The sequence below is a fragment of the Orcinus orca genome, chromosome 3 (genome assembly GCF_937001465.1).
Source record: "Orcinus orca chromosome 3, mOrcOrc1.1, whole genome shotgun sequence".
Classification (NCBI taxonomy): Eukaryota; Metazoa; Chordata; class Mammalia; order Artiodactyla; family Delphinidae; genus Orcinus; species Orcinus orca.
The window spans coordinates 36,376,775-36,404,068 of record NC_064561.1 but is presented as its reverse complement, the minus strand read 5'-3'; the positions used below and the strand labels follow the sequence as shown (position 1 = coordinate 36,404,068).

At 35.8% G+C, this 27,294-nt stretch overlaps 1 protein-coding gene across 2 annotated transcripts in view; it reads left to right on the top strand.

The window, feature by feature from the left end:
• The window catches only part of GABRG2 (gamma-aminobutyric acid type A receptor subunit gamma2), a 123,432-nt gene that overhangs the window by 20,567 nt on the left and 75,571 nt on the right, over positions 1-27,294 (top strand). For both annotated transcript variants that reach the window (XM_004271965.3, XM_004271964.4), the window contains exons 2-6: positions 8,172-8,323; positions 10,018-10,085; positions 12,388-12,608; positions 14,873-14,955; positions 17,541-17,678. In XM_004271965.3, the coding sequence (XP_004272013.1) occupies positions 8,172-8,323; positions 10,018-10,085; positions 12,388-12,608; positions 14,873-14,955; positions 17,541-17,678 (662 nt within the window). The remainder of the gene's footprint in view (positions 1-8,171; positions 8,324-10,017; positions 10,086-12,387; positions 12,609-14,872; positions 14,956-17,540; positions 17,679-27,294) is intronic.

The window sequence follows — 27,294 nt, the reverse complement described above, 5'->3', positions numbered from 1 at the left end:
TTGTAGGATCATAATTTTCTTACTTCTGGTGTCTGCCCCCTGGCAGGTAAGGTTGATCTAGAGGCTTGTGCAGGCTTCCTGGCAGGAGGTGCCAGTGCCTGCCCACTGGTGGGTAGAGCTGGGTCTTGGCCCTCTAGTGACCTGTGCCCATGTCTAGGGGGCGTGTCTAGAGGTGGATGTGGGCTCTTTAGTCTTTAGGTAGCCTGTCTGCCACTGGTGGGGCTGTGTTCCCACCCAGTTAGTTGTTTGGCCTGAGGCGTTACAGCACTGGCACTTATAGTTTCCTGGATAGGGCCAGGCCTTGGTGCCAATGAGCTGTGGCAGCTGCTGTGTTCCCCAATACATCTGATGTCAGTGTCTATGTCCCCAGGGTGAGCCACAGCACCCCCTTCCCCCCAGAAGACTTTCCAAGACCAGCAGGTTAGGTCTGGCCCACAGTGCTCTCAAATTACTGCTTCTGTCCTGGGTCTCAGTGTGCATCAGGTTTAGTGTGCATCTTTAAGAGTAAAGTCTCTGTTTCCTCCAGTCTTGTGGGGCTCCTGCAAAGCCCTGCTGGCTTTCAAAGCCAAATGCTCCGGGGGCTCATCTTCCAGCTACCAGACCCCTGGGCTGGGGAGCCTGACGTGGGGCTCAGAACTCTCACTTCTGTGGAAGAACCTCTGCAATATAATTTTTCTCCACTTCGTGGGTCGCCCAACTAGGGGGTATATGATTTGATTATATTGCCAGTCCTCCCCCCGACCTGTCTCATTGTGGTTCCTTCTTTATGTCTTTAGTTGGAGAAGGTCTTTTCTGGTAGGTTCCAGTCTTTTTCATCGATGGTTGTTCTGCAGATAGTTATGATTTTGGTGTGCTCGTGAGAGGAGGTGAGCCCAGGGTATTTCTACTCTGCCATCTTGGCCGCTCTCTGAGATTATTATTTTTTATCATTTTGTAAATTATCACATAAAAGTGCTTTATAAGTAAAGGAATAAATTAAGAATGTGTCAGTTTAACAATCATTATTGTCATTACCAAAATGTATTATTATTTATGACATAAGAATTCCTGTATCCATTGATATGTCTTTCTTACCACAATTTAGCATCAACACTTTTATTTTTATTCTGACAGCCATAGACAGTTAACATGACTTTAGAATTGCTTTCTTGGGTTAACCTTGGCCTTATTTCCTTTTTAACCTCCCTAAATATCAATATTTTCAATATATGTTATTTGAGTTTTCATATGCAAGGAATCGATAGCATTTAATGAAGAGTGATGACAATTGCTGGATGGCATTTTATATAGGCAGTTCATTTTAATATTACCTATAACTGTGACATGCACATTTGTAAAGAGTGAGTTTTACCAAGTTAATTTTCACAAATATTGAACCTTTAAAAATAATCTATACTCTCACTGATTCATTCAGTATTTTGAAAAAGTATTCATTGGGTGTTTTGTCAAGCACCAGACACTTGCAAAGTTTTGGGAAACAACACTGTTGAAGACAGATATTTCTTGTTGAAGACAGATATTTCTTGCCTATTATTTTGCTATTAACATTCAAGTCTAAACCAAAATTTTAAACACTCTTTTTGTTGTTATTGTGAAATAAAATGTATACAAAGTACATAAGTACATAAATATGGACCAGTGCATCGTCATTAATTGAAATAAAAACCCATGTTACCACCCACCATTTCTGGAAATAAATATTGCCAACACCCCAGAAGACATCCTCAACTCCCTGCTGATTTCTATCTACTTTCTTCTCCCTCAAAGTAATCACTGTTCTGACTTTGACCTCCATAGTTGAATTTTACTGATACTAAATTTTATACAAACAGAAACACAGCGTATGTGTGTGTGTCTTGGGTGTATGTGTTGCATCTTTTGCTCAAATGCTTATTTTTCAGATTTATGTTGCTGCACATAGTGGTAGTTCACTAGTTTGTATTGTTGTATAGTGTTTCATTATGTAAATATGCCATAATTTATTTATTCATTCTACTATTGATTTAGGTTATATAGATTTGTATTACCAATAATGCAACTGTGAACATTCTTGTACATGTCTTGGGGTAGATGTGTGCGTGCATTTCTTTTCAGAATAAATCTAGGGATGCACTTGCTGGTTAATAGGATACACAGGTGTTCATCATTAGAATATAATGCCAAAATGTTTTCCTTCCAGCAGTGTATGAATGCTAGCCACTCCACATTCTCCCACTTTTATTTATGAGTGAGTTAAAACAAATACACAACAACAGCAACAGCAAATGCAGTGAGGGCACTAACTGTAGGAAAATGGAGTTCAATGATATGCCTAGAACATGACCTGATATGTTTTTTTCCTATTTACACCCTCTTTTCCTAGTGACTACTGTGGTTCTCTTCTCCACATTTTCCCTCCTTATCTTAAATATCCCAGTTTTCATTTGCTCTCTGTGAAGTCCTCATGCTTTTGGGGATGTCGATTTCATCTTTAACACTAGTGGTAGGATATATAATTATACTAAAATAATGAACAGAGTCCCACCCTCTAGCTATAGACATGGCTTCATATGTATGAATTCATATGTATTCAGGCCAGTGATTCACAAAATGAGACCCTCTGGGGACTTTTAGAAAAGTAAATTGGAAGAGTTTATCTCTGTTTTCATGGATATAAACAAGGAAGCATAGAGGTAAGGAGTTGTTGCTAGCATCTTGTGACTGTACATTTAAGCCATCTTTGGGTTGAGGGTGATAGCATGGAGGACAGAAGGGTGAGACAGAAAGAGTCTGAGGTTTTTTTTTTTTTTTTTTTTTTTTTGCTGTACGTGGGCCTCTCACTGTTGTGGTCTCTCCCACTGCGGAGCACAGGCTCCGGACGGGCAGGCCCAACGGCCATGGCTCACGGGCCCAGCCGCTCCGCGGCATGTGGGATCCTCGCAGACCAGGGCACAAACCCGCGTCCCCTGCATCGGCAGGCGGACTCTCAACCACTGCGCCACCAGGGAAGCCCAAGAGTCTGAGTTTTTAAATACATAGTTGAGAAGCTGAATCAAAGCACCATGAGGCTTATCCTACATTAAGCTTTAAAGTTATATATCCCTCCCAATTTAGTTTGAATGTTTTGATACTTGCAAAAAAAATTCATCTTAGCTAATAAACCCCCAGAGAAATTGATTTGATACGGGTCATTGGCGATTGCTAATAAACTGTTTGCATTTCATACATAGGAATATATAATCTGATAATTGACTCAGTCAAATAAACACACTTACCGACAGCTGTTGACCTAATTATCAAAAAATTGAACGAGGGGGCTTCCCTGGTGGCGCAGTGGTTGGGAGTCCGCCTGCCGATGTAGGGGACACGGGTTCGTGCCCCCATCTGGGAGGATCCCTCGTGCCGCGGAGCGGCTGGGCCTGTGGGCCGTGGCCGCTGGGCCTGCGCGTCGGGAGCCTGTGCTCCACAACGGGAGAGGCCACAGCAGTGAGAGGCCCGCGTAACGCAAAAAAAAAAAAAAAAAAAAAAAAATTGAATGAGGTGTGAGCTAAGGGGATCATTGTAGGCAGAATAATTCACCCAGAATCGATAGTTAGAATTTACCTCCCCTGCCCTCTACCCTCTGTGCATATACACACTGACATACTCACCTGTGCGTAGAGCACCCTTCCCAACAAGTTCTGCACAGGTTCTTACATGTCCTTAATAGGGGATAATAGAATCCCATAGGCCACTAAAGGCTGTGTATGAAAGAGTAACTTGTGCCCCAGTGCTCCTACTCACTAAACCACAGTGTTTCTCAGGAATCCCTCGTCCTCCAGGACAGTACAGAGGAAGTCTCCTCCTCCCATGATCAGATTGTAAGTCCCCTGTGCCCTCCGAGGATATATACTCACCTAGCATAGCTGTTCCTATACTTTATACCAAAGTCCACCTTTTGCTGTGCCTGGAAGACATTCTTTGAAATGAACTAGCTTATGCCTTACCCTTGCAGTGTGCATTGCTTTCCAAGTCATGAAAGAGTTTAAGTGAGGCAGCTGAACACATCCATTAAGTTAAATTACAAGCTCTGCTTCTATTCCTCAGTGTGGGGAGATCAAATCATTGGTATCTGCAGTGGCAAGTTTATAAAATTTGAATGTTATTAACTTTGTGCTGAAGGTGCCTTACTTTTATTGAATTCAGGCATAAACTAATTTATTGTCCTAAGGGAAAATGAGCTTGAGCAGCCATTTGGTTTAGATGATCTTATTTTTTTGATGAATGTACAGTCACAGATTCTTTGGTCCCAATTCTTTTTTCAAAGCCTAGCAGCATAATGGTTAAACATTTTGGTTTTGGCAAACTAAAATGACTATTGGTAAATATCGTTTTTCTTCATTTGTGAAGTGGAAATAATTGTAGGAATATCAGTGTTTTAAAGATTAAGTGGGAGAATGTATGTGAAGTCCTTAAAGTTATCTGTAGAACATGGTAAATATTTAACAACAGCCGTTGTTGGTAATATTATTTATCTTAGGAAAAGTAGTTAGCAAAAAAAAAAAAGATTCTTTTCACAAATTTTAATTGTAAATTCCATGCATTCATGGAATTTATAGTTTAGTAATGGAAACAGACAATAAGCAAGTCAGTAAACATACATTGTAACAAATGCTATGAATCAGTTAAAGGACTGGCTAGAACATGTAAAGGGTCAGGTGGGTGACAAAGGTAGATAGAACAGGAATGACCTCTACTCCTATTCAGGTGATTCTTGTGTTGAAAATTGAAAACTTAGAAGGAATAAGCCATGTCCAATATTGGTTTAGGAGTTGGAGAGAAGAAAAGATGGTAGGCAGAGAAAGAAAAATATATATTCTGTGTTTATGATACCAAACACCAATGGATTTGAAGATACCCAAATGAAAAGACAAATGTTTTTGTTTCTCACCCAGATGTTTGCTGTTATACTACCCTAGGAGAGTACAGTGATTAGATTTTTCTTCCTACAAAACTCATAGCTTATTGAATCCGTGAAAATATGAAATACCTGGATTAAAATTGTATAAACTGCATGATTAATCTTCACAGTGACAAATATCCAAAATATGTACCAAAATTCAAGTAAAATCTTCTAATTGTGAGCAACCTCTCACTGCACATCTCTTCAGTATTTGTTTGTTTTTAAAAGCTTCTTTATTCTTAAATGAAATTGATTTTTGTTTCTGATTATAAACATGAACTCATTACATGTTTGTAATCATGCATAAATTCAAATCATGCATAAAAATGTAAAGATGAAAATTAAAATTAATAATCTAATTTACAACAGAGAGATTCAGAGTCAGAAGAACTGAAGTAGGAAATTAGTTGCAGCTTGCCAGCGCCTAAGTTGTGGCATGTGGGCTCCTTAGTTGTGACATGCAAACTGTTAGTTGCAGCAAGCATGTGGGATCTAGTTCCCTGACCAGGGATCAAACCCGGGTCCCCTGCACTGGGAGCATGGAGTCGTATTCACTGCACCAACAGGGAAGTCCCAGAAGTATCCCTTTTCTTTTCACTTAATGTATTTTCCCTCCTGGTCTGCCAGAAAATAGTAATAATGGTAACATGGCACCATCACACTTGGATTATTTATTTGTTAGTATGAGGAAGTGCAATGAACAAGCATACCAAACTGTTTAATATATATTCCCTTTCCTTGAAGAAACTTTAATAGGATGCTTTTATCGGACAGGGAAAGAGGGAAGGGGGAAGGGGAAGGACAGAGACGGAGAGAAAGGAAGGAAGAAGTTGAGATTTTTTTGAAAAGGCACTTTTGCCTGAACAAATTAAACAGCGATAAAATTTCATAATGATGACATCCAACATCCAGTGGGCCAACTACGTTCTTTTCTCAATGAGTTATCAGGGGGATTTGAAAATTCCTTTGTCAGATAACTTTTTTTTTCTTCTTCAACTAGTAAGATTTAGGTCATAGGATTAGAACTCTATTACACAGAGTTCATCAGTGCTCTAGAGAAATGATGAATTGATTACTTGCTTACTAAGTTGATTCATGCCAGTCTGGCAGTTTGTGGGAGTGAATCTAATTATCAGTCTCTTACTTTCATTAATAGGTTGGAGCAAGCTAACTTCTCAAAGGAGGAAGAAGCAGTAAGATTTAGGTCATAGGATTAGAACTCTATTACACAGAGTTCATCAGTGCTCTAGAGAAATAATGAATTGAGGCTTAAGAGGAATTTTCGTATCAGACAACTGCTCTCTGCCTGCATTGAAGTAATTCTCTTTGAGAGGTGGTTGAAGCTTTGTCCAGCCCATCATACATACCCTCTAGGGGTGCTCTATGAAATTCAAATTTTGTTTAAAGTTCTTATGTTAACTGAAGTGCAAGATATAAGACTGGCTATGTCAGGTTTTATGCAAATGTGTGACTCAGTTTTTATGTTTCCTATTCATAAAGCTTTAAAGGAATAAAAAGATTACTTGCTTACTAAGTTGATTCATGCCAGTGATTACTTTTAAAATTTCATCTCCCATCCTCATTCTCAAACCAGATTAATCACATAATCAGCTTTCTCCTACCATATTTAGTCATCTATCTATTTATCTATACATATACATATGTTATATATGTATATATTTATCTATCTTGACAAATGAGTATAATTGAGTGTAATATATGGTTTGAGAATATGATACATGTTCGGGGTACTGTGGCAGTGATTTGATTTCTGACAAGATTCTTTCTTACCATACCTTCAAGAAAATAAACTGAAGATGAGAAATGGGATGAGAAACTTTATTTTGTATTTTTTTATTTCACCATAAGCAACAAAAGTAACCAGTATTTACTGAATATTGATAAAAATTAAAATGGCAGCTTTTGCAAGGTTTTACATTGCCCCTAGATCTGGCAAATAAAATCATTTTGTGTGTGGAGGGGAGGAGGATGGAGTTTGGGGCAGGGGAGAAGCAAACTATAGGAATTCCAGTATCCTTCCAAAATCAGCCTTAGTTTCTGGTCCCATTGTGGCTTTTCTGACAGGTTTTGGCATAGAAAACTGAATCATAGATTATTATGTCACTTTTTGATTATTCAAAATAGGTCATTTCACTTCTATGGTTGTAGTACATTAACCATTAGTGTGAGTTTCTAGCTCAGGAGCTTTTGCTGTAATAAAGAGTGGTTTAAAGTCTACAGCTACATCTTTCTTCATAGTACCAGGTTCTTAACAATCAAAGATAAATGAACCGCCCTTGCTTTCAGTGCAAGTGAGGGAAAAAAAAAAAAAAAAAAACACATACACACACCCTGGAGGAAGGAAAGGCAGCAAGACTGAGCCTCTCCTTAGTAGTTCAGTTGAGGGGGGAGAGACTTGTCTGGCAGTTTGTGGGAGTGAATCTAATTACCAGTCTCTTACTTTCATTAACAGGTTGGAGCAAGTTAACTTCTCAAAGGAGGAAGAAGTAGACATTATGCCTGAACTCCTAGACTACATTATGATCATTTAAGCATTGCTTTCACAAAAAATAGTTGTGTTTTTTTTTTTTTCATGATTCAGGCCAGAGTTGTTGTTTTTTTTTAATGTTGAGCTTTCTTTTAATTTATTTATTTTTATTTTTGGCTGTGTTGGGTCTTCGTTTCTGTGCGAGTGCTTTCTCTAGTTGTGGCAAGCGGGGGCCACTCTTCACCGCGGTGCATGGGCCTCTCTTGTTGCGGAGCACAGGCTCCAGACGCGCAGGCTCAGTAGATGTGGCTCACGGGCCTAGTTGCTCCGCGACATGTGGGATCTTCCCAGACCAGGGCTCGAACCCGTGTCCCCTGCATTAGTAGGCAGATTCTCAACCACTGCGCCACCAGGGAAGCCCGTGTTTGTTTGTTTGTTTATAAGTCCTTTGTAAAGTTGGGCAGGTGGACAGGAAGAACATCAACTATGGAAAAGGCAAAAGTAACTGGTAAAACATGGTATACTTATAGATGGGAGGACAGAGCATTCTGGAAAACTGAAGAGTATACTTTAATAGGTTTTAATCTACATCTTTGAAATTGAATTAGCTAGACTAACCCTCAGCTGAGAATCTTCACTGTAATCCAGCGTAACGCATTCCTGTCATCCTGTTTCATTTCTCCTTTCCTACCAGTGGTCTGTGAGTAAAAGTCAACTTGGATGGAGTCTGTATGTTTCTTGACCAATATTTTGTTTTCTTAGCCTCACTAGCCAAAAATCTGATGATGACTATGAAGATTATGCTTCTAACAAAACATGGGTCTTGACTCCAAAGGTTCCGGAGGGTGATGTCACTGTCATCTTAAACAACCTCCTGGAAGGATATGATAATAAACTTCGACCTGATATAGGAGGTATGTTAAAACCTTTTGTGATGTGTGTTAGATAAAAGCAAGTCTACCACATGAGGAGAAAGCATCAGCCCATTTCAATAACCAGAAGGATATAAATGATACTTTTACTAAATACTGTAAAAATAAAGAATGTATAAACAGCATTCAGGTCTGGGGGTAGACAGGGCACTGATAAGTTCAAAATGAAGAAAGATGATTTTCAAGTTAGCTTGAGAGATAGAAATTTAAATTTTCCTAGACATCTCAGACAAAGACTATAGAAGAAAAGTGACAACTTCTTTTTGAAGAAACGTCAAAAACAAACAAGCACATACTACTATATATAAAATAGATAACTAATAAGAACCTACTATATAGCATAGGAAACTCAGTAATCTGTAATGAACTACATGGGAATAGAATCTAAAAACGAGTGGATATATGTATATGTGTAACTGATTCACTTTGCTGTACACCTGAAACTAACACAATATTGTAAATCAACTATACTCCAATAAAAACTAATTTAAAAAAAAAGAAAGAAAGGACATATTGCTTATCTATAGCTGTGTAACAGACAACCACAAAATTTCAGTGGTATACAGTAATAAGCATTTATTTAGCACTTCGCTGGGGGTGGTCTAATCTAAGCTCAGCCAGGTTGGAGCTGCTCATTTAAGAAAGCTGTACTCTCATTCCACTCCTGGGACCAGCAGACTAGGTAGAAGTATCCTTCTCATGACAATAGCAAAGAACAAGAGAGAAAATAGAAACTCATAAGGCTTAATGCTTTCGTCCATATATTATTGGCCAATGCAAGTCAGATGGTCAGGCTCAAAGTTCAGAGGCAGAGAAGTAGCCTCACTGACGTGAAGGCAAGGGTACAGATGCAGGGAGGAGTGAAGAATCCAATCCATCACAGAGACTTACAGCATGGCAGTTCAAGGAAAATGGATAAAGATGAGAGAAATGTGCTTGTTGAATTGAAGCCCAGAATGAATGGTATTATGAGTCCTCGTTCATTAAATGTTAAATGAAAATGGAGCATGTTCCTTAGGCCATGGATGTAATACTACATGATTTTTAATATCAGTCCTCTTTGACGAATAGGTGTGTATTGGGTTTCCATATGGTTTCCTCATATTATTTGATGAGTCACAGAATTCATTAAATCATTGAGGAAGATTGATCTTGTATTGGCTAGAGGTGAATGAGGATAAAGTGGTCATAAAAGGAATCAACAGGGAGGAATGTTTCAAAAACAATTCATAATACTTGTTGCTTTTTATGCCTCCATGTTTCTAATGCATATTAATTTCTAGATCACTAAGTAGCTATTTTTTTCTCTATGGGCCCAGTCAAGTTAGAGTGCCCAAATCAATTCTAGAACTTAAAGGAAAAATAATAAAATTCAGGATATTTGAGAGATGGATGAAGAAAATCTGAGCAGTGTTTTCTTATTTATTCATTTTTATATAGTCTTAAAAAGATAATCAGTTTCAAAACTCTGCTATGCTTTGTTATTGTATTTATGTGCTTAAGATACTTCTTTGAAAATAAACAGCTAAATGTAGCAAATTAGTCATTAGCAACAAGTTAGCTGTGAATAAATCACTTCTAATGTAGCAAAATAAAATCTTTCTAGAATAACAAGGACTAAGCATTAAAATGTTATGCTTCTCCATATGCACATATTTCTATGGTTCTCTTTACAGTGAAACCAACATTAATTCACACAGACATGTATGTGAATAGCATTGGTCCAGTGAATGCTATCAATATGGTAAGTTTCTACTGGTTTGTCTATTTTATTAACATATTAGAGAGGAAATGTGGTAACACGGAAATAGCAAGGGCTATACCAACAAAAAAAATTTGGAAGGGAGAGAGAATCTTTCAGATCCTTTTTTATCCCTTGTAATAGAAAGATAATTATTTTAAATGATTTGTTACAAAAATTAAATGTGATCATATGTATAAAATTACCTTGGGTAAATGCTATAATCTTAAAATTCAACACTCACTGCTTATTTGGTAGGTCCTGCTTACTACAAAATAAAATATAGTGCTCTACTACTTTTTAGAATATTCAAGGTGTGAAGAGGTCATAGTTTGCTTCAAATCAGAATTGTTTCTCAGAAGAAATAGTGCATTAGATTTAACAATAAATGTAACTTTGTTCTTTTATAAAGCTTTCTATCCAAATCTGAAATAAGAAATTAGATTGCAGCCTATATAGAATAGAGTAGAACATAACATAACATAACATAACATAACATAACATAACATAACATAACATAACATAGTGATACTGTAACTTTAAAATAGTGTTTGCCAAGCAAGCAATAAGGACGCTCTGCTGAGTCAGAGAGATGAAAAGCATTTATTGCTTTCAACTGGGCTGATTAAAAAAAGTATACCATCACCTGCATACTCCATGCAAGTAAGTTTGCTTGTTTAACTATTAAACAAATGCTAACATGTTATTTCTTTACAACTAAAATTCTGATGCAAGTTGTAAATATCTAAGAAGAATCAGCTATATATGTAGTTTATTTAAACACAGAACTTACAGTTTCAGGAATACTAGTGCCCAGAACTACTGTCCCAGGATCACAGTTTATGAAATGCTGGTTTAAAGAATTTTAAACCTTTTGTTTGTGTGTGTGTGTTTGCCAAAATGTGGATCAGAAATTATTGAGTTACTCTACCTATTGGCACATCACTGATTAGTTGATAAAGAATTTCATAGAAGAAGTTCCCCTCTCATTACTTGTGGACTGCAAATATGCAATTAACCAGTAAACAAAGTGGTATGACTTACTCCAGTGACAATGTAGTGAATTACAGTGAGATACAGGGGCAGGAGTGCAAGGATATAATCCAGAACAATGCAAATTAGTCAAAGGAAGAAGATTATAGTCTCATCCTGATTTTTTGTATTCTTCATCATACATGGTGGTGGGTTGAGGGGATTAGACTAGGAAATGTGAATGACTCCCATCCCCCAACTCTCATATTCTAAGAACACTGGAGGTCATGTTCTAAGAACACCAAGGGTTTGTTCTTTAATTTTCTCATTTACAGACATGGTTAAAATAGAATTATAAAATCATGCTAAATAATATCTAAATATGATAGGCAAATTAGATCTTGGGTGTTATGATTCCAGGACTAATTCACATCACACTTTCTTTTCTTTGATTAAAGTTGCCACTTTAGTGATATATACGTACATGAGGGTATAATTATTACAGAGTCATTTGTCATCGTAGCACTTTTTAAATATGTTCTGTGATAGAGATTAGTACAGTAGTAAAGATTGTCTTTTAATTGGTGCATTTCCTCTTGTTTATAAAAAGAAGACAACAACTGTAATAGTAAAGACTAAAAATAGTTACCTTACTTTGGATGTTTGCTGTCTGCCAGACAGGGCACAAAGTGCTTTTTGTGTATAGTGTATTCCCCTTTTCTATCTTCATACTACCTAACAAGATAGATTCTCTAGGATCCTCACTTAATTGTGAGGTGAGGCAGCTTAGCTTCCAGAGCTCTGGTTTAGAACTGTTTTGAGAACGGTTCTGGACTTTCTTTTACTCTGTAGCAGTGGTTTTTGAACCTGAGTAACTGATCTCCTCAAGAGACAATTGGCAATGTCTGGAGATATTATTAGTTGTCACAACTTGGGGGTGGGGTTTGTTTTTGGCGCTACTGGCACCTTAGTAGGTAGACTCTAGGAATGGTAATAAACATCCTAAATTACACAAGACAGCCCCCGTGACAAAGAAGTAGCTGGCCCAAAATAACATGAGAAACTGCTCCATAAATACCTAATGCAAACAACTGTGTCAGGGCTATGATCTTTTACCAGAATTCACTTAGGTCTATTTTTTCATAATGTATTGTCTACAAAAGATGGGTGAGTCTCCTTAGCCAGGCTTCTGCTTTCTTTTGGACTATTCAAAGCCCAAGTAGCTTTGCTTTGTTTTGGCAATGAGAACATATGTGATAAATACACACAAATGCTCTACAATACAATCCTACTATATAAAAGATGTTCCATTTCATCTTTTTCGTTAAAACAGGAATATACAATTGATATATTTTTTGCCCAAACATGGTATGACAGACGTCTGAAATTTAACAGCACCATTAAAGTCCTCCGATTGAATAGCAACATGGTGGGGAAAATCTGGATTCCAGACACTTTCTTCAGAAATTCCAAAAAGGCCGATGCACACTGGATAACCACCCCCAATAGGATGCTGAGAATTTGGAATGATGGTCGAGTGCTCTACACTTTAAGGTATTCTTTTGGAAAAGGAAAAGAGTAATTGCTGGGAATAAAGCAAAGATCAGTCATGTTCTCTTAAAACAAAAAGAACGAAAGATGTCAAGCCTAAATCAGGGTTGGCATGCTTGATCAAAATAGTACGTGATGATACAAAATTAGGTTTTTTTCTGTTATCAATGAACTTTTTCAAAGGACATAGGTATAACATTTTCTTTGACTGATGTGAGAACTCTGTTTTCTCACAGGGACATGAGCCTAATAAAAAAGTAAGCACAGCAGATATTTAAATTATTTGTATATATTTTCAATAATAGTTATGAATAGTATGATTCTTCTAGGTCTTACTATCCAGGAACTTGTAGCTTCAAAATGGTTAATGTTAAATGCCTTTCTAACATATATTTTATGCCATAGGTAATATTCAAGATATAAAATATAATACTTTAAACTGGATCCAAAGCCTTTATCATCAGAGTTACATCAGTTACTAGAAAAAAGAGCCACAATTACAAAAGAAATTCATTGCATATATTTTGATTTCATCATGGGTTTTATTAAATTAGATGTAAGGTAATGACTGGAATTAGACTCTAGTGGAAATCAAATTTTGTCTGCTAAATAAGAGCTCAGTCTAACTTTTGAAGTATTAAGTAAAGTCACACTATCTCAAGTTCCTTTATCATTCTCATAATACTATAGTCATTTTTCCACTTGTATTAACTTGCAGAGTCTGTACAATATTAAATTTTGGACCCCAGCTCAAAAATATCTCTCATAAGATTCAGTCAAGATTTGAATGCGTTTGCCAATCTATATAGAGAGATGATTTTATTCTTATCTATAATGCTTATCTATAATGATAAGCATTATCTTATCTATAATGAGTTATGAATATGTTGTTTATCTATAATGAGTTGCTTATCTATAATGAGTTATGAATATGTGTGTATACACATAGATATATATCTATGTACCTATCTGCAATCTACATTATCTTCAATTTTAACAATTCCAGTTTAATTTGGAGAAATGATACTAATAAAATATCTAATTTAATTATAATTTCACTTATGAATAAAACTAATCTTTCCTTTGGAAGAGCATATAATTACTGAGTGACAGTGATTAAAACCTCTAGCTTTGGAGACATAATCTTGGGTTCAAATCTCAACTATGCCACTAGATTTGTGACTTTGGACAAGTCCAAGTACAATAAAGCCATAATAACTCTTATTAAATGAGAGAAAAATTCACCTTACTCAGTGCCATGCAGACAGTTAAGGGCTCAATGATTATTAATTATATCTTAAGATCAGTAATTGCTCTATTATACCATAGAAAAATAAAATCTCCCCAATTAAAATTTATTCTAAACTTTTAATATAAAATGTTTATAAAACAACTTTTATTACTTTAAGATTGATATCTATAATTGTAAGAAATATAGCTAACAAATACGAAATTTAACAAATCATCAACCCATCACCATTACAATTTAACAATATACTCATACTTCCCCAAAGGTGGTCAAAACATCTAGGACTCCTTTAAATTTTCTCCCTCCTAGAGTCCCAGGCTCTACTGGGAAAGAAAATCTGTATGTTTAGTAAGCACCTCAGATGCAAAATAATTGAGACTCATTGGCAAACATTTTTCTGATATGTCTGTGTATATGTATTTAACATTTCTTGATTGCTATTAGATATTCTTCTACTCTAACATCCTATATAATGCCTTTATAGTGTTCCTTTGTAAGAATGCATAATACTCCATTGTGAAACATAGGTATTTTTAAACTCACATATAGTAATTTAAAGCTAACAGCTAACAAGTACTTATAAAGAGAAAGTTCTGCTTTAATTAGCAGATAAGATCTGAGAATTATCTGCATTCATTTACATGCAAACAGTGAATGAGTTTAAGTTCTTAAAACAGTTTGTTCTATTCAGTAAGTTAAGTGCATTCACTGAGCAATCTCATGTGTGCGATTAATTTGCCAAAAAAATTATGGGATGATAAATATTGAGTAAATGGAGTTGCAGGTCAACGAGATCCTATTGTTTAGTCTTTGAAAGTAAGTGGACTACATTAAGTCTTAAACAATTTTCTCCTGGACTTGGTGAATTTCTTCAGTGAGGATCACCTTTTGTTATCAATAAGAATGTGTGACATACTCTCCAGGAATAAAAGCAAATGGTCACTAGAAATTGTGCTAATGTACATTTTTTAAAACAGTCTAAAATCTTTCTATTCATGTTTCATATCTTCCTATTTAGGTTGACAATTGATGCTGAGTGCCAATTACAGTTGCACAATTTTCCAATGGATGAACACTCCTGCCCCTTGGAATTCTCCAGTTGTAAGTAATACTCATTCTATATTCTGCATGCCCTCTCACCACTTAGTCTTTCTGATTGCAGTATCAGTTAATTGGGAGACTTAAACAGAATGCAAAATTGCATTAAGCAGTGTTGTTGAGTTTGAAGATTTTGACAATCTCTTTCGTCATAAAAAAGGATCTATTTTATCAGGAATTACGAATAGATTTCATTGAGGCATAAACTTTTAATAAGCTGGCAGTTGTTTCCTGGAGCCCTTTGTTGAGAAGGATTGTAAAGCTTGTCCTGGCCTCAGTAGAAAGAGGTAAATGTGCATTATACATCTCCACTCCCTCCACGGGTCCAGAAGAGAGTAGCAGTACATTTGCTAGTTGTTTTCTCCCTTTACATATTAGGACACACAGAGATCCAACAATGTTGTTTGTTCATTCCAGTTTTGATATATCTATAAAGATAACAAAATTGAAAATTACCTCTTCCACCTGGAGTTCTAGTAATACCTAAAACTAGTTATCTACCAGTGAGCAAAAGGCTGATTTTTGGTGTCATGTGGGTCCAATTCAAATCCCAACTCCATCACTAAAGACTTGAGCAAATTACTAAATCTCTCAATGAGTTCATGACACAGGTGCCCAATAGAAATTATAAGACCTGCCTCACCTCGATATTGTTTTGTTGATATATGTAAAATGGTTGGTACACTACCTCACACATAATAAGATTTAATCAAAAGCTCTAATATTTTATTAATTATTATTATCATCAGATAATAGACTATAGCAAGAAGAGCATGATGATTCTAATACAAATTAAGCTTTAGTAACCTTCGCAGATATTTTCTGTCTGAATCGAAAAGAAGCCTCAGTTTCCCCCACGTTTGCCTCACTATTTGTTCTGCATTTGTGTTAGATTGCTCACCTCCTTCTTATTTTTGGACTGTCAATTGTGCATATTGGGTAGAATGAAAAACTGGCTATGAGTTTTAAGTTTTTAATATAGGTATAATTTCCCAGCCAGGGAGTGATGGAGACTCCTAAGAACCAACTAAATCATAATAACAATACTTTCAAAAAAAAAAAAAGAAAGAAAGAAAAAAGATGAGAAAACCAATCACCTGTTTTCAATAAACATCATTTCCAGAGAGAACCGAAGGAAAACTTCACTGTATATTATATATATTGAGAAAAATTTCCATTATAAATCTTATTTCATATGTTCTACTTCATCCAAGAATAGAATATTTTTTAGTGAAAGCTTACCTAAGGTTTAGGAGATTGGATTTCTTTTCTTTTAATTTTCCAACTGGGACTGCTCCTCTACTGAGTCAGCTAAACCTTAAGAAATAGTGATTTCTATGCCATCAGATTCCTGGTTGACAATTGTCTTCTGAACCCAAAATCAACTTAATATTACTTATTGCTATTAAAACAATTCAATCACCAACATGTTCTCCATAGGAAGTTCCTTAATATTATCATTCGTATTCTCAGTTTTCACCACATCCAGCCCTACCAGCGTGCTACCACCACTCAATAGCAATCTGGGGATTCGGCTTTCTTTTTTCTTTCTTCTTATTAATAAAATATAGTGGACAAAGAGTTGGACCCAAAGAAAGGAAAAAAAGGAAACAAGGGATTTTATTCCAAGAAGTCAGTCAGCCTCCATAATTAAAATTACCTTTCCACAGCATTATTAGAAGACAAACAATTGAGAAGATTTCTAGTTTTATCATTTATCTCTCTATCTTACTTGAGTTTATTCTGCAGCTTACTTATAAAATAATGTTTATGCATTCAGCAAATATATATTGACCATCAGTTCCATGAAATAAGTATGATCATCATCCCCATAAGTAAATGAATAATTTAGAAGAAAAATTGAGAAAGCTTTCTAGGATATTATGGCTAGGAAAAGGTACTGATAAGCATTATATTACCAGTGTAATATTTCTTTCATGAATGCTTTCTGTTGTTTTGGCTGAACATAACTGAGCTGTAAGGAATCTACATAGTTCTCATTGGTATCTTCCCCTCGGCATTTCTACTTACTGCTTTTAGTTGCAGATTTCTGTGTATATTAAAATGAAGCCTCAACAAATTGAGAGAGAGAATAATGTAAATAGTTGAGGTAATTTTTCCCAATCATCTTCTATTCCAAGGACATGCCCTGGGGAGGGATTTGAGTCTGCTCTTCTTCCATTATTTTCTGTTTTCTGCATGACTCTCAAAATCTTGCCCTGTTGACTCGGTTTCACCATAAACAATATCTTGCATATGTACTATATACTGGCTACTTTTTATATCTTACCCCAGACAATGTAAAGTATGTGTATAGTATATACAAAACCATGTATAGTATACCTTCTATGCAATTTAAGTGCTTTTCATGGGTAATTTTGACCTCATGGTTTTTAAATCTAATTTCCCATTAGGATATGGGAAATTGTATTGATTTTCCGTATGGTAATGCTCTTTAGTCCAAGATCCTCATCGAAGTCAAAACTATCTCTCTTGGTATCTCCCTCAGTGTCTTGTTCATAGAAGGTGGTTGCCACATATGTTCATTTTTAATCATTTAAAATGTGTGCTTTCTTATCTCATGGCAGATGGCTATCCACGTGAAGAAATTGTCTATCAATGGAAGCGTAGTTCTGTTGAAGTGGGGGACACAAGATCTTGGAGGCTTTATCAATTTTCATTTGTTGGACTGAGAAATACCACTGAAGTAGTGAAGACAACTTCTGGTAAGATGCACTTGAAAATAATTTTGAGTAACCCTTCCAGAGTTTGAATTCTGGTGTATATGATTTAGAAGCTTTCAACACTTGTCTAGAAATGATATTCAGAAAATTAAACGAAGTGTTTTCATTTACTAGAGAAAATTATAACTGGTATTCTAGTATAATACATAAATATAAATGGATTTTATCAATTTAAAGCAAATTAGATTCAAATTGGATAAGCAAATTATTTGCTTAATTCCCTTATGAAAAATAAGTAACAGTTATTAAAAAGAAGAAAATACTTAATAGGCATAATGTTTCTTTTAAGAAATATATTTCATATTTAAAGTATCACATGGAGAAGATTAACTTCTCAAAAATGCAGAAAAGTGACCAGAGTGGATATGACTAATTCCATGTTCAGTAATTAAATATTTTGAACTGGCTTCATCAGTGAATAAGGGACTGGGTTTTGGTGTCAGGCCTGGGTTCAAATCCCAACTCCATCATTTACCAGCTACATATTTTAAGAAATTACTGAATTTCTCAGGGGACCAGCTCTCACAGATAACCAATGTGGACAAAAGATCTGCCTCACAGTCATACTGTATGTATTTAAAAAAAAAAAAAAAGGTAAAATGCTTAGAATGATACCTAACACTTAGCATTCAATAAGTAGTAGTGCCTAATAGTATTAGTTATAAATATCAAGTATGCATGGGACCTAATGTGGTCAGGACTTCAGTTTTTTTCAAGAGAAACTAAAAATCTATAGTATTTTTATATCAAATATCATAATTTTTAATGGTATTAATTGAAGGTGATTTAAAAAACCATGTGGGGTAAGTCAAACATATTTCCAGACCAGATCTGTCTCATGGGTGGCTATAGGTTAATACAAACCCTCTGCAATGCTGAGTGCGTATTTTTTTTTAATTTTTTTAAAAATTAATTTATTTATTTTTGGCTGTGTTGGGTCTTCGTTTCTGTGCGAGGGCTTTCTCTAGTTGTGGCAAGCGGGGGCCGCTCCTCATTGCGGTGCGCAGGCCTCTCACTGTCGCGGCCTCTCTTGTTGCGGAGCACAGGCTCCAGATGCGCAGGCTCAGTAATTGTGGCTCACAGGCCTAGTTGCTTCGCGGCATGTGGGATCTTCCCAGACCAGGGCTCGAACCCGTGTCCCCTGCATTGGCAGGCAGATTCTCAACCACTGCGCCACCAGGGGAGCCCCTGAGTGCATATTCCATATAGATTATTCCAGCTGCTCCTTTTTAAAGTTATGTGAATTTAAATGTCCTAATTTCAAATATAAACATTGTGTTCATAGCTTACCATATTAAGACATACTTTTTGTATTTGTTACCATGAATTAAGCTGTTTTCTATTGATTTATTCATGCATACCTGATTGTCTTCCTCCTGAAATTAATAGGACATATTTTTGTGTTGACTAATTTAGAAAAAGGCCTTGGTCTGTTGTACAAGGAGAAACAAATTACAGACCTAGACAGAAATGGAAATTTAAGATTCTACCTTCATAAGCATCATCCTCTAAATCAAAAACTAACATTGTTTTTGGCATTTGCAGATTTCTTCAAAACAAAAAATTCTTATGTTGCAAAAAGAATCTGAAATAAAATCAAAGAAGTGCTCTAGTTTATTTTTAAAATGTGGCCTATGTTCACTTATTCTTTGGAAATACTGGCCATCAAGTACTAGAACAGTCTTTATTTTGGTCCCCAAAACAGATTCAGGACTGCCTTAGAACAGGTCTTCCATCTGTGAGACAGCACATGTAAAAATAACCTCTAAGTCTGTATGCTTCCAGAATAAGAAATTGGGCATTAAGTTCTGTTGTATATTCATATCTGTATAGTTATTACAGCACCCTAAAACAGAACCCACAAATTTATGACTAGCAGATCTTTTGTTCAGTCATTTAAGCCCGGAGTGGCGTTAAAACCAAACAGTGGTGAGGGAAGTGTTGGCTTTATATCATAGGGTTTGACATCATCCCCTTCCCAAAGTCTCATACTGAGAATAATCTAGAGTATTTACTGTCTAATAAGAGATACATCCCAAAGAAAATACTCTATTTACTTAAAGCATGGCAAGAAAATTTATCAAGGTATCACAAGGCTGTCACTCTTCCTAGAGAAATCAAAGCAAAACCGTATTGATATCAGATTTGATATTGAGTAGCATCATTTAATTGATTGTATCAACTCCTTGTGAATTTTAATATGGGGGTTAGCCTCCACCTTGGTCCTCTTGTACACTCCCTGCTCTCGCTGGTTTGTTTTTTGTGTGTGGTATCATTCCAGTTGCCTCTGGGAAGAGAAAGGGCTGAGTTGAAAGTTAACACCAATGCCGACAGGCAGCCTGATTATTGTGACAGTTGATTTTGTAATGATTGGAAGTTTCTGTGTGATCTTTGTTTTATTTCTGATGCCATTCTTATCTTCAAAGCATGGCTCCATAACTAGTTAATATCTACAAGGAAGTTATATTAACAACTTTCTTGGGAAGTTATCAGAAGATCAAAATTATAGCCTTTTTGAATCTTGACCATTACAACAATGTGGTTTTCTCTTAGACTTATAGTAAATGTATCTCCCTTTGAGAAGCCTCTGTCAAAACTAGGAGAGAATAGTGCCTAAAATTAGGCCTAGTTTACTGCGGAGATTGCTAACCTTCACTCATTCAAGTCCACCTTTCATGATTTTGTTATATCTAAGTGGTGACTGTACTGTGGGTTCCTTAGTATATTTGTTCTTTAAATTGATTCCTTGTTATTAGTAAAATGATTTTTTTAAAGGAAAATTCACATTAGGACCATAATTGGAAAATGAGAAGCATTTGACATAAATAGAAATTGATATAAGAATATAATGAAAAGTGAACAAATGTTCTTAAATTTTAAGTGCACATATTTGTGTTCCCTGGGCTCTGAGTATGTGGAAAAAGAAAGAAAGAGATAATAGAGAAAAGGAAGAGGGTAACTAGCACCAAAGTAAAACACTTCCTTGATTTAAACAGAAGGGTAGAAGAAGCAGGAAGGAATTTTCTTACACATAATTCGAGGCTATGTGATAATTCTGTATACACCACCTGAATCATCTTTATCACCATTTATATGTGTGTCACTCCTGAGAAAAATATTCCTCGGTGGTAGATTGATAAGACTTGAAGAATACCTTTAATTCTTGGTCAATACATCAAGATAGATTCTGGATCCATGATTTCTCTTCAAACCATCACCTCTTCCTGATTGCTCTGTGTGTGGTAATAGCACCGTCATTGTCCCAGTGAGCCAGGCGTGAACACTCAGTGTCACATGTCCGCCTCCCACATCTAATGAATCATGAAGACACGTATACCTCTGAAATATCTTGCGTAACTGTCCTCTTTTCAGTTGCCATTGCCACTGTCCTAGTTCACGATCGTGTCTGTTCTCATCTGGACTCTGCTGGGAGCCTATTAAACTACATCCCTGCTGTCAGTCTCTCTTTTCTACAGTCTATCCTTTATACATTAATCATAAAAGCTAGCACTTACTGAGCACTAACTACATGTACCATAGCAAACACTTTATATACATGACCTACTTTAATTCTCATTACCATAGTCATATTTAATGTCATTAACACTGAAGGTATCACTGCGCTTAAGGAAACAGACTTCTAGGGGTTCATTTACTTGCAGGGATCAGATTTGGCAGCTGGGACATGAATTCAGGTGGTTTGCTTTCAGACTCATGCTTTTAACCACTGCACTATTTTTATTCGCACTGTGTCCCAGTAAGTCTTCCTGAACCACGGCTTTCCTCATGTCCCAAGAATTCAGGAGATTCAATTAAGCACAAGCTATTGTTCCTAATATGTAAGCCCCTGATCTCAGGAACTTTCCAGCTTGGTTTTCTATGATTTCTCAGCTTGTGACAGAACTACTTTGTTAATATTTTTATGAATATAAATAGCTAATCCTATACACACATTGAATTTCAGTCTCCTTTCTTTTTTGAATGGCTTATCAACTCAGCCCTACCTTCTTTATGACTTTAAAACATCAAAAAACAGCTTCTCTTCAGTGAAACCTTTCAGACCTTAATGCCAGAATGCGCACTCTTGGAGCCAGACAGCTCAGGTTTGAACGCTGATTTGTATACATTACTGAATATATCTAAGCTCAATATCACCAATGTTACAGGGTTACTCTCAGGATTAAGTAAGATAATCCACTGAAAATGCTTAAAATTGTGCCTAACACATAGAAAGGACTCAGTAAATGGAAGGCACCATCATCATCAGACCCCCCCCAGGGCATTTTCACCTATTTTATGAAAACAGAATTTCCACCTTATATTTTTTTAGCAGTTGTTTTATTCCCTCTTTTCTGCCCTCTCATTCCAGTTAGTCATAGACTTCCCAGTGGAAGCCTTCTTTTAATCATCTTTGTATCCATGATGCTATTAGCCTGGTGATTTGCTTAGAGTTGTTGGTTAGTAGGTAATTATAAAATGGATTGCTTGTGACAATTATATTGATAAAACCATAAAATTTCCCTCAATTAAATAAGAAATGCAGAATTCTACTATATATTTTTCCAGTACTCATTGTTTTCTCTCAAGTAGAAGACCTGTTCTTTCTAGTCATATTGCCATGGACATTTCACCAAATTATCTACATGATTTTTGGTATCAAGCAGAGCTTTGTTCCTGATGTTCTTATCCTGAGATGTGGGTTAGAAAAATGGGCAAATGAGTTTCTTAGGAGAACCTACATTCTTGGGACACCATTGCCATTATTATGAATCAAAAAGAAATATACCATGTACTTCCTACACTAGAAAAACGTTAAATCTCTTTTCTTCCAGTTTTATTGAGATATAATTGACATACAGAACTGTATAAGTCTAAGGTATACAGCATAGTGATTTGATGTAAATAGATCATGAAATGATTACCATCATAACTTTAGTGAACATCAATAATCTCATATACATAATAAATTAAAAAAATAGAAAACAATTTTTTCCTTGTGATGGTTAGGATTTACTCTCTTAACTTGTAAATATAACATATAGCAGTGTTAATTTGTCATGTTGTACATTACATGCCTAGTACTTATTTATCTTATAACTGGAAGTTTATACCTTTTGGCTACATTCATCCAGTTCTCCCTCCCACCACCCCCGCTTCTAATAACCACAAATCTGATCTTTTTTTCTATGAGTTTGTTTGTTTGTTTTTGAAGTCTAATTGACCTCCAACACTATGTTAGTTCCTGGTACACAGCATATTTCTATACATTTCAAAATGGTCACCATGATAAGTCTAGAAAACCATTAAATCTTCCATGCCGTCCTTAGAAATGTAAACATCATTGTTTCATAGTTTTTTGGCATTCCCATGTACATTAACTATTATATACTTCCTTTTTGTCTTTAACCCACCTTTTTGGCTTCAATTCCATGTGCAAGTTTTATTTTCTTGATTTCTATTACAAGAAATTCATAAATACTAAAATAAAATTTAAAACAGAACTCTGTACCACTAAGTTCATCTTACTTTTCAACAGTGGCATGCAGACCACAATTTTAGAAACACCAGCTCCGTGGATGAAGTCCATGTTCGTTGCTTGATTTCTAAAATATGTGTAATCTACCCTATATCTTCAAATATTGCCCATTATTCTCACACCATATCCTTTATTTTCTTGAGGTTTTTTGGATAAGTTGAACCTATTTCACGTCTTCGTGCTCATTTTTCTTAATACTAAGCTCAAGTTCAACCTTCTCTGCCTATATCAGTGTATACATATTGGTCAAATAATTCTCCAAATAGAAAAAAAAAAATAGGGCTTCCCTGGTGGCACAGTGGTTAAGAGTCCACCTGTCAATGCAGGGGACACGGGTTCAAGCCCTGGTCCAGGAAGATCCCACATGCCACAGAGCAACTAATCCTGTGCACCACAACTACTGAAGCCCGTGCACCTAGAGCCCGTGCTCTGCAACAAGAGAAGCCACTGCAATGAGAAGCCCGCACACCACAATGAAGAGTAGTAACTAGAGAAAGCCCATGCGCAGCAATGAAGAAAGCCCATGCGCAGCAATGAAGACCCAACACAGCCAAAAATAAATTAATTAAATTAATTAATTTTTTAAAAAGAAAAAAATAGCTCCACCTTCTAGGCTGTGTTTTAACTTATATGTCTTTGGCAAACACAGGTAAAGATACTCATCATTGACATAAACTATTGTGGGGGAAATAAAAAGAGAAATGAAAACATATATAAGTTAATGGTAATTGTTTTATTGAAGAGATTGGAATAAAAAAATTAATAAAACTAAATGATAGGAGAGAAATAAACAACCGTAACCCAGTTCTACAGTCTTGGGTTACTTTGGAATCACAGTAAGTTGTGAGCCCATTTTAGTCAATAATAAACTTTTCAAACTACTTGAAGCAACCTAATATATTAAATGAAATCAGTGTGAAAGACTGCACAGTAATAGATTTTTATTTTATTTTTAAGCTTCAATTTAGAAAAATTAACTTTGGTTTCAGGAGAGGAAAATGAATGGATTACATAAAGAGCCGGGCCAGGAATGGCCATGGAGACGTCACTTGCCCTTTCTGGGATGAAAATTCCTTATTTCTAAAGAGAATGCATTTGACTAGATGCTTCTTTAAAGTCCTTGGACTTATTTATAATCTTTGATGTAACCAAGGTTACACTATAGATGTCTCAATGTAGGAGTAACTTTCTTTATAAATTAATGATTTCCTAGAATGTTTCCCTTCATCAAGTTTTCAACAATTTCAAAGCAAGTCAAATGCAAAGATAAACTCCTTTAGGCTTTTAACTTAAAAGGGATGACATTCCCACTCCTTTTTAAAAATCTGTTTTGTTATTAGTATATATATATACTGGAATATTCATGTACTACATTTAAAACTTCCACATTGGAATGCAAATTGGTGCAACTATTACGGAAAACAGTATGGACGTTCCTTAAAAAACTAAAAATAGAGTTACCGTATGATCCAGCAATCCCATTTCTGGGTATATATCTGGAGAAAACTCTAATTCGAAAAGATACATGCACCCCAATGTTCACTGCACACTATTTACAGTAACCAAGACATGGAAGCAACCTAAATGTCTATCAACAGATGAATGGAAAAGAAGATGTGGTACATATATACAATGGAATATTACTCAGCCATAAAAAAGAATGAAATAATGCCATTCGCAGCAACATGGATGGACCTAGAAATTATACTAAGTGAAGTAAGTTAGAAAGAGAAATACAAATACCCTATGATATCACTTAAATGTGGAATCTAAAATATGATAACATGAACTTATTTACAAAACAGAAACAGACTTGAAGACAAAGAAAACAAATTTATGGTTACCAAGGTGAAAGGTGGGGGAGGGATAAACTAGGAGTTTGGGATTAGCAGATACAAATTACTGTATATAAAATAGATAAACAACAAGGTCCTACTGTATAGCATAGGGAACTATATTCAATATCTTGTAATAACCTATAATGGAAAAGAATATGAAAAAGAATATATATATCTAACAAAATCACTTTGCTGTCCAGCAGAAACTAGCACAATATTGTAAATCAACTATACTTGAAATAAAAAAAAAGGTTTAACTATTAAAAAAATAATCCCACATTGGGGCTTCCCTGGTGGCGCAGTGGTTGAGAGTCTGCCTGCCGATGCAGGGGATATGGGTTCGTGCCCCGGTCCGGGAAGATCCCACGTGCCGCGGAGCGGCTGGGCCTGTGATCCATGGCCCCTGAGCCTGCGCGTCCGGAGCCGGTGCTCCGCAGTGGGAGAGGCCGCAGCAGTGAGAGACCCGCGTACAGCAAAAAAAAAAAAAAAAAAAAAAAAAAAATCCCACATTGGAATTTTAAATTCCAAGGTTGCTCTGACAGTACCTAGTGAGGAAATGGGGCTTCAGAGGTGGAGAGGGGCTGCACAGAGGAGTCATAGGAAGTCTAAGGAAGATTGTTTGTTTTCAAGGTGACAAATTTCATTTCTGCTTACATTCCATGGGCAAGAACTAGCTGTGTGTTCCTGTGGAGATAAAAATGGGTCTGGGAAGTGTAGCTCAGTTGTATGCTAGGAAGGGACAGTGGGTTTTATGAGTTTCTAGCATCTGTGAAACATGCCTGACATCATTTTATTTTTCACAAGCTTCTCAGAGAAGTAATATTTTTCATTTTACAGATGAAGCAACTTAAGTTTAGAGGAGCTACATAATTTGTTCAAGGCTATTCAATAGAGTTATTTACCCAGATCCCAAGTTTTTACCCCACCGCCTTTCACAAACACATGAGGTAAAGAGATGAATCAATTAAAATAAAAATGTTATTTCTAAACTTGATAATAGCTACTTTTATGGAGACAGTGCAATGAAGTAATAGCATTTAATATGATAACTATATACATACATCAACAAAATGTTAACTTATAGGAATAGCAATTATATTTACATGGGGCAATAACATCAAGTGAGAAACAATTTAACAACAATATTTTACTTTTTCAGAAACATATTTATTGCTTATAAGATATTATTATTCACTTCTAAGTGAACCTATGGATCACCAGGCAAATCTGGCCTTAACTAAGAAACTGTTGGATCCAGTATATTTGTATAATAGTGTTACTTGCAGAAAAGTCTCATCAGAAAGAAAACATAATAAAAGGATTGCATGACTACTATTTACAGTAATTTTGAGGACTAATATCTTATTTTGACCGTCTGTCAAGACCAACCAGGTCAAGACAACATTAATTTTTATCCAAGTATATGGTATTTCCTAATTCAATCGAAATTCTTCTTTTGCTACGTTTAAAAGACATGTTCATCAATGTGACTGATCCAACTAAAAGAGCTCTCCTGTTCAGCTGCTGTCCCCAAATAAATGTAAACCATTAAATAATTTTTTAAAACATGAAAATGTGAGATGGTGGAGACTGACTCTATAGACATTGTGCTCTGTACACAGACTCATTGAATGTTTCTTTCACTCTATTTGATGCAGTCAAATAATTCCTTCATCTTATTTTTGCATTTTCAGAAAATAATGCTATCCAGCATTGCAGCTATGCAAATTTGAGCATGTCAGAGACTGAAAAGGGCATCAAATAGCAAATCAAATAGTGAGGAAAATAATGCTTTGGTTTTTTAAATTTTGTTTTATACTTTATACTTCAAAAGGAGGTTATTATGAAGGTCACAGCACACTGCAGGCGTAATAGCCCGGAAAAGCATTTCTGGGGTATACATGCTGGGGCTGAGCAGAATTTGTTTACTATTCTCATTTGCCACTCCTGAAGTCTATCTCGTTTAGGAAATCAAGAACAGTTGGTTTTATTAATCCAGGGCAGAAAGAGATCAGAAAAGCCCAAGGACTAGAGAATTGACATATATGTTAAGCATGACTAAGTATATTATTTTTTTGCTTACTTAAAAAAATTTTTTTTATTGAAGTACAGTTATGCCAATGCTGTGCCAGTTTCTGCTGTACAGCAAAGTGACTCAATTATACGCATATATATTTCTTTTAAATTCTTTTCCATTATGGTTTATCACAGGATTTTCAATATA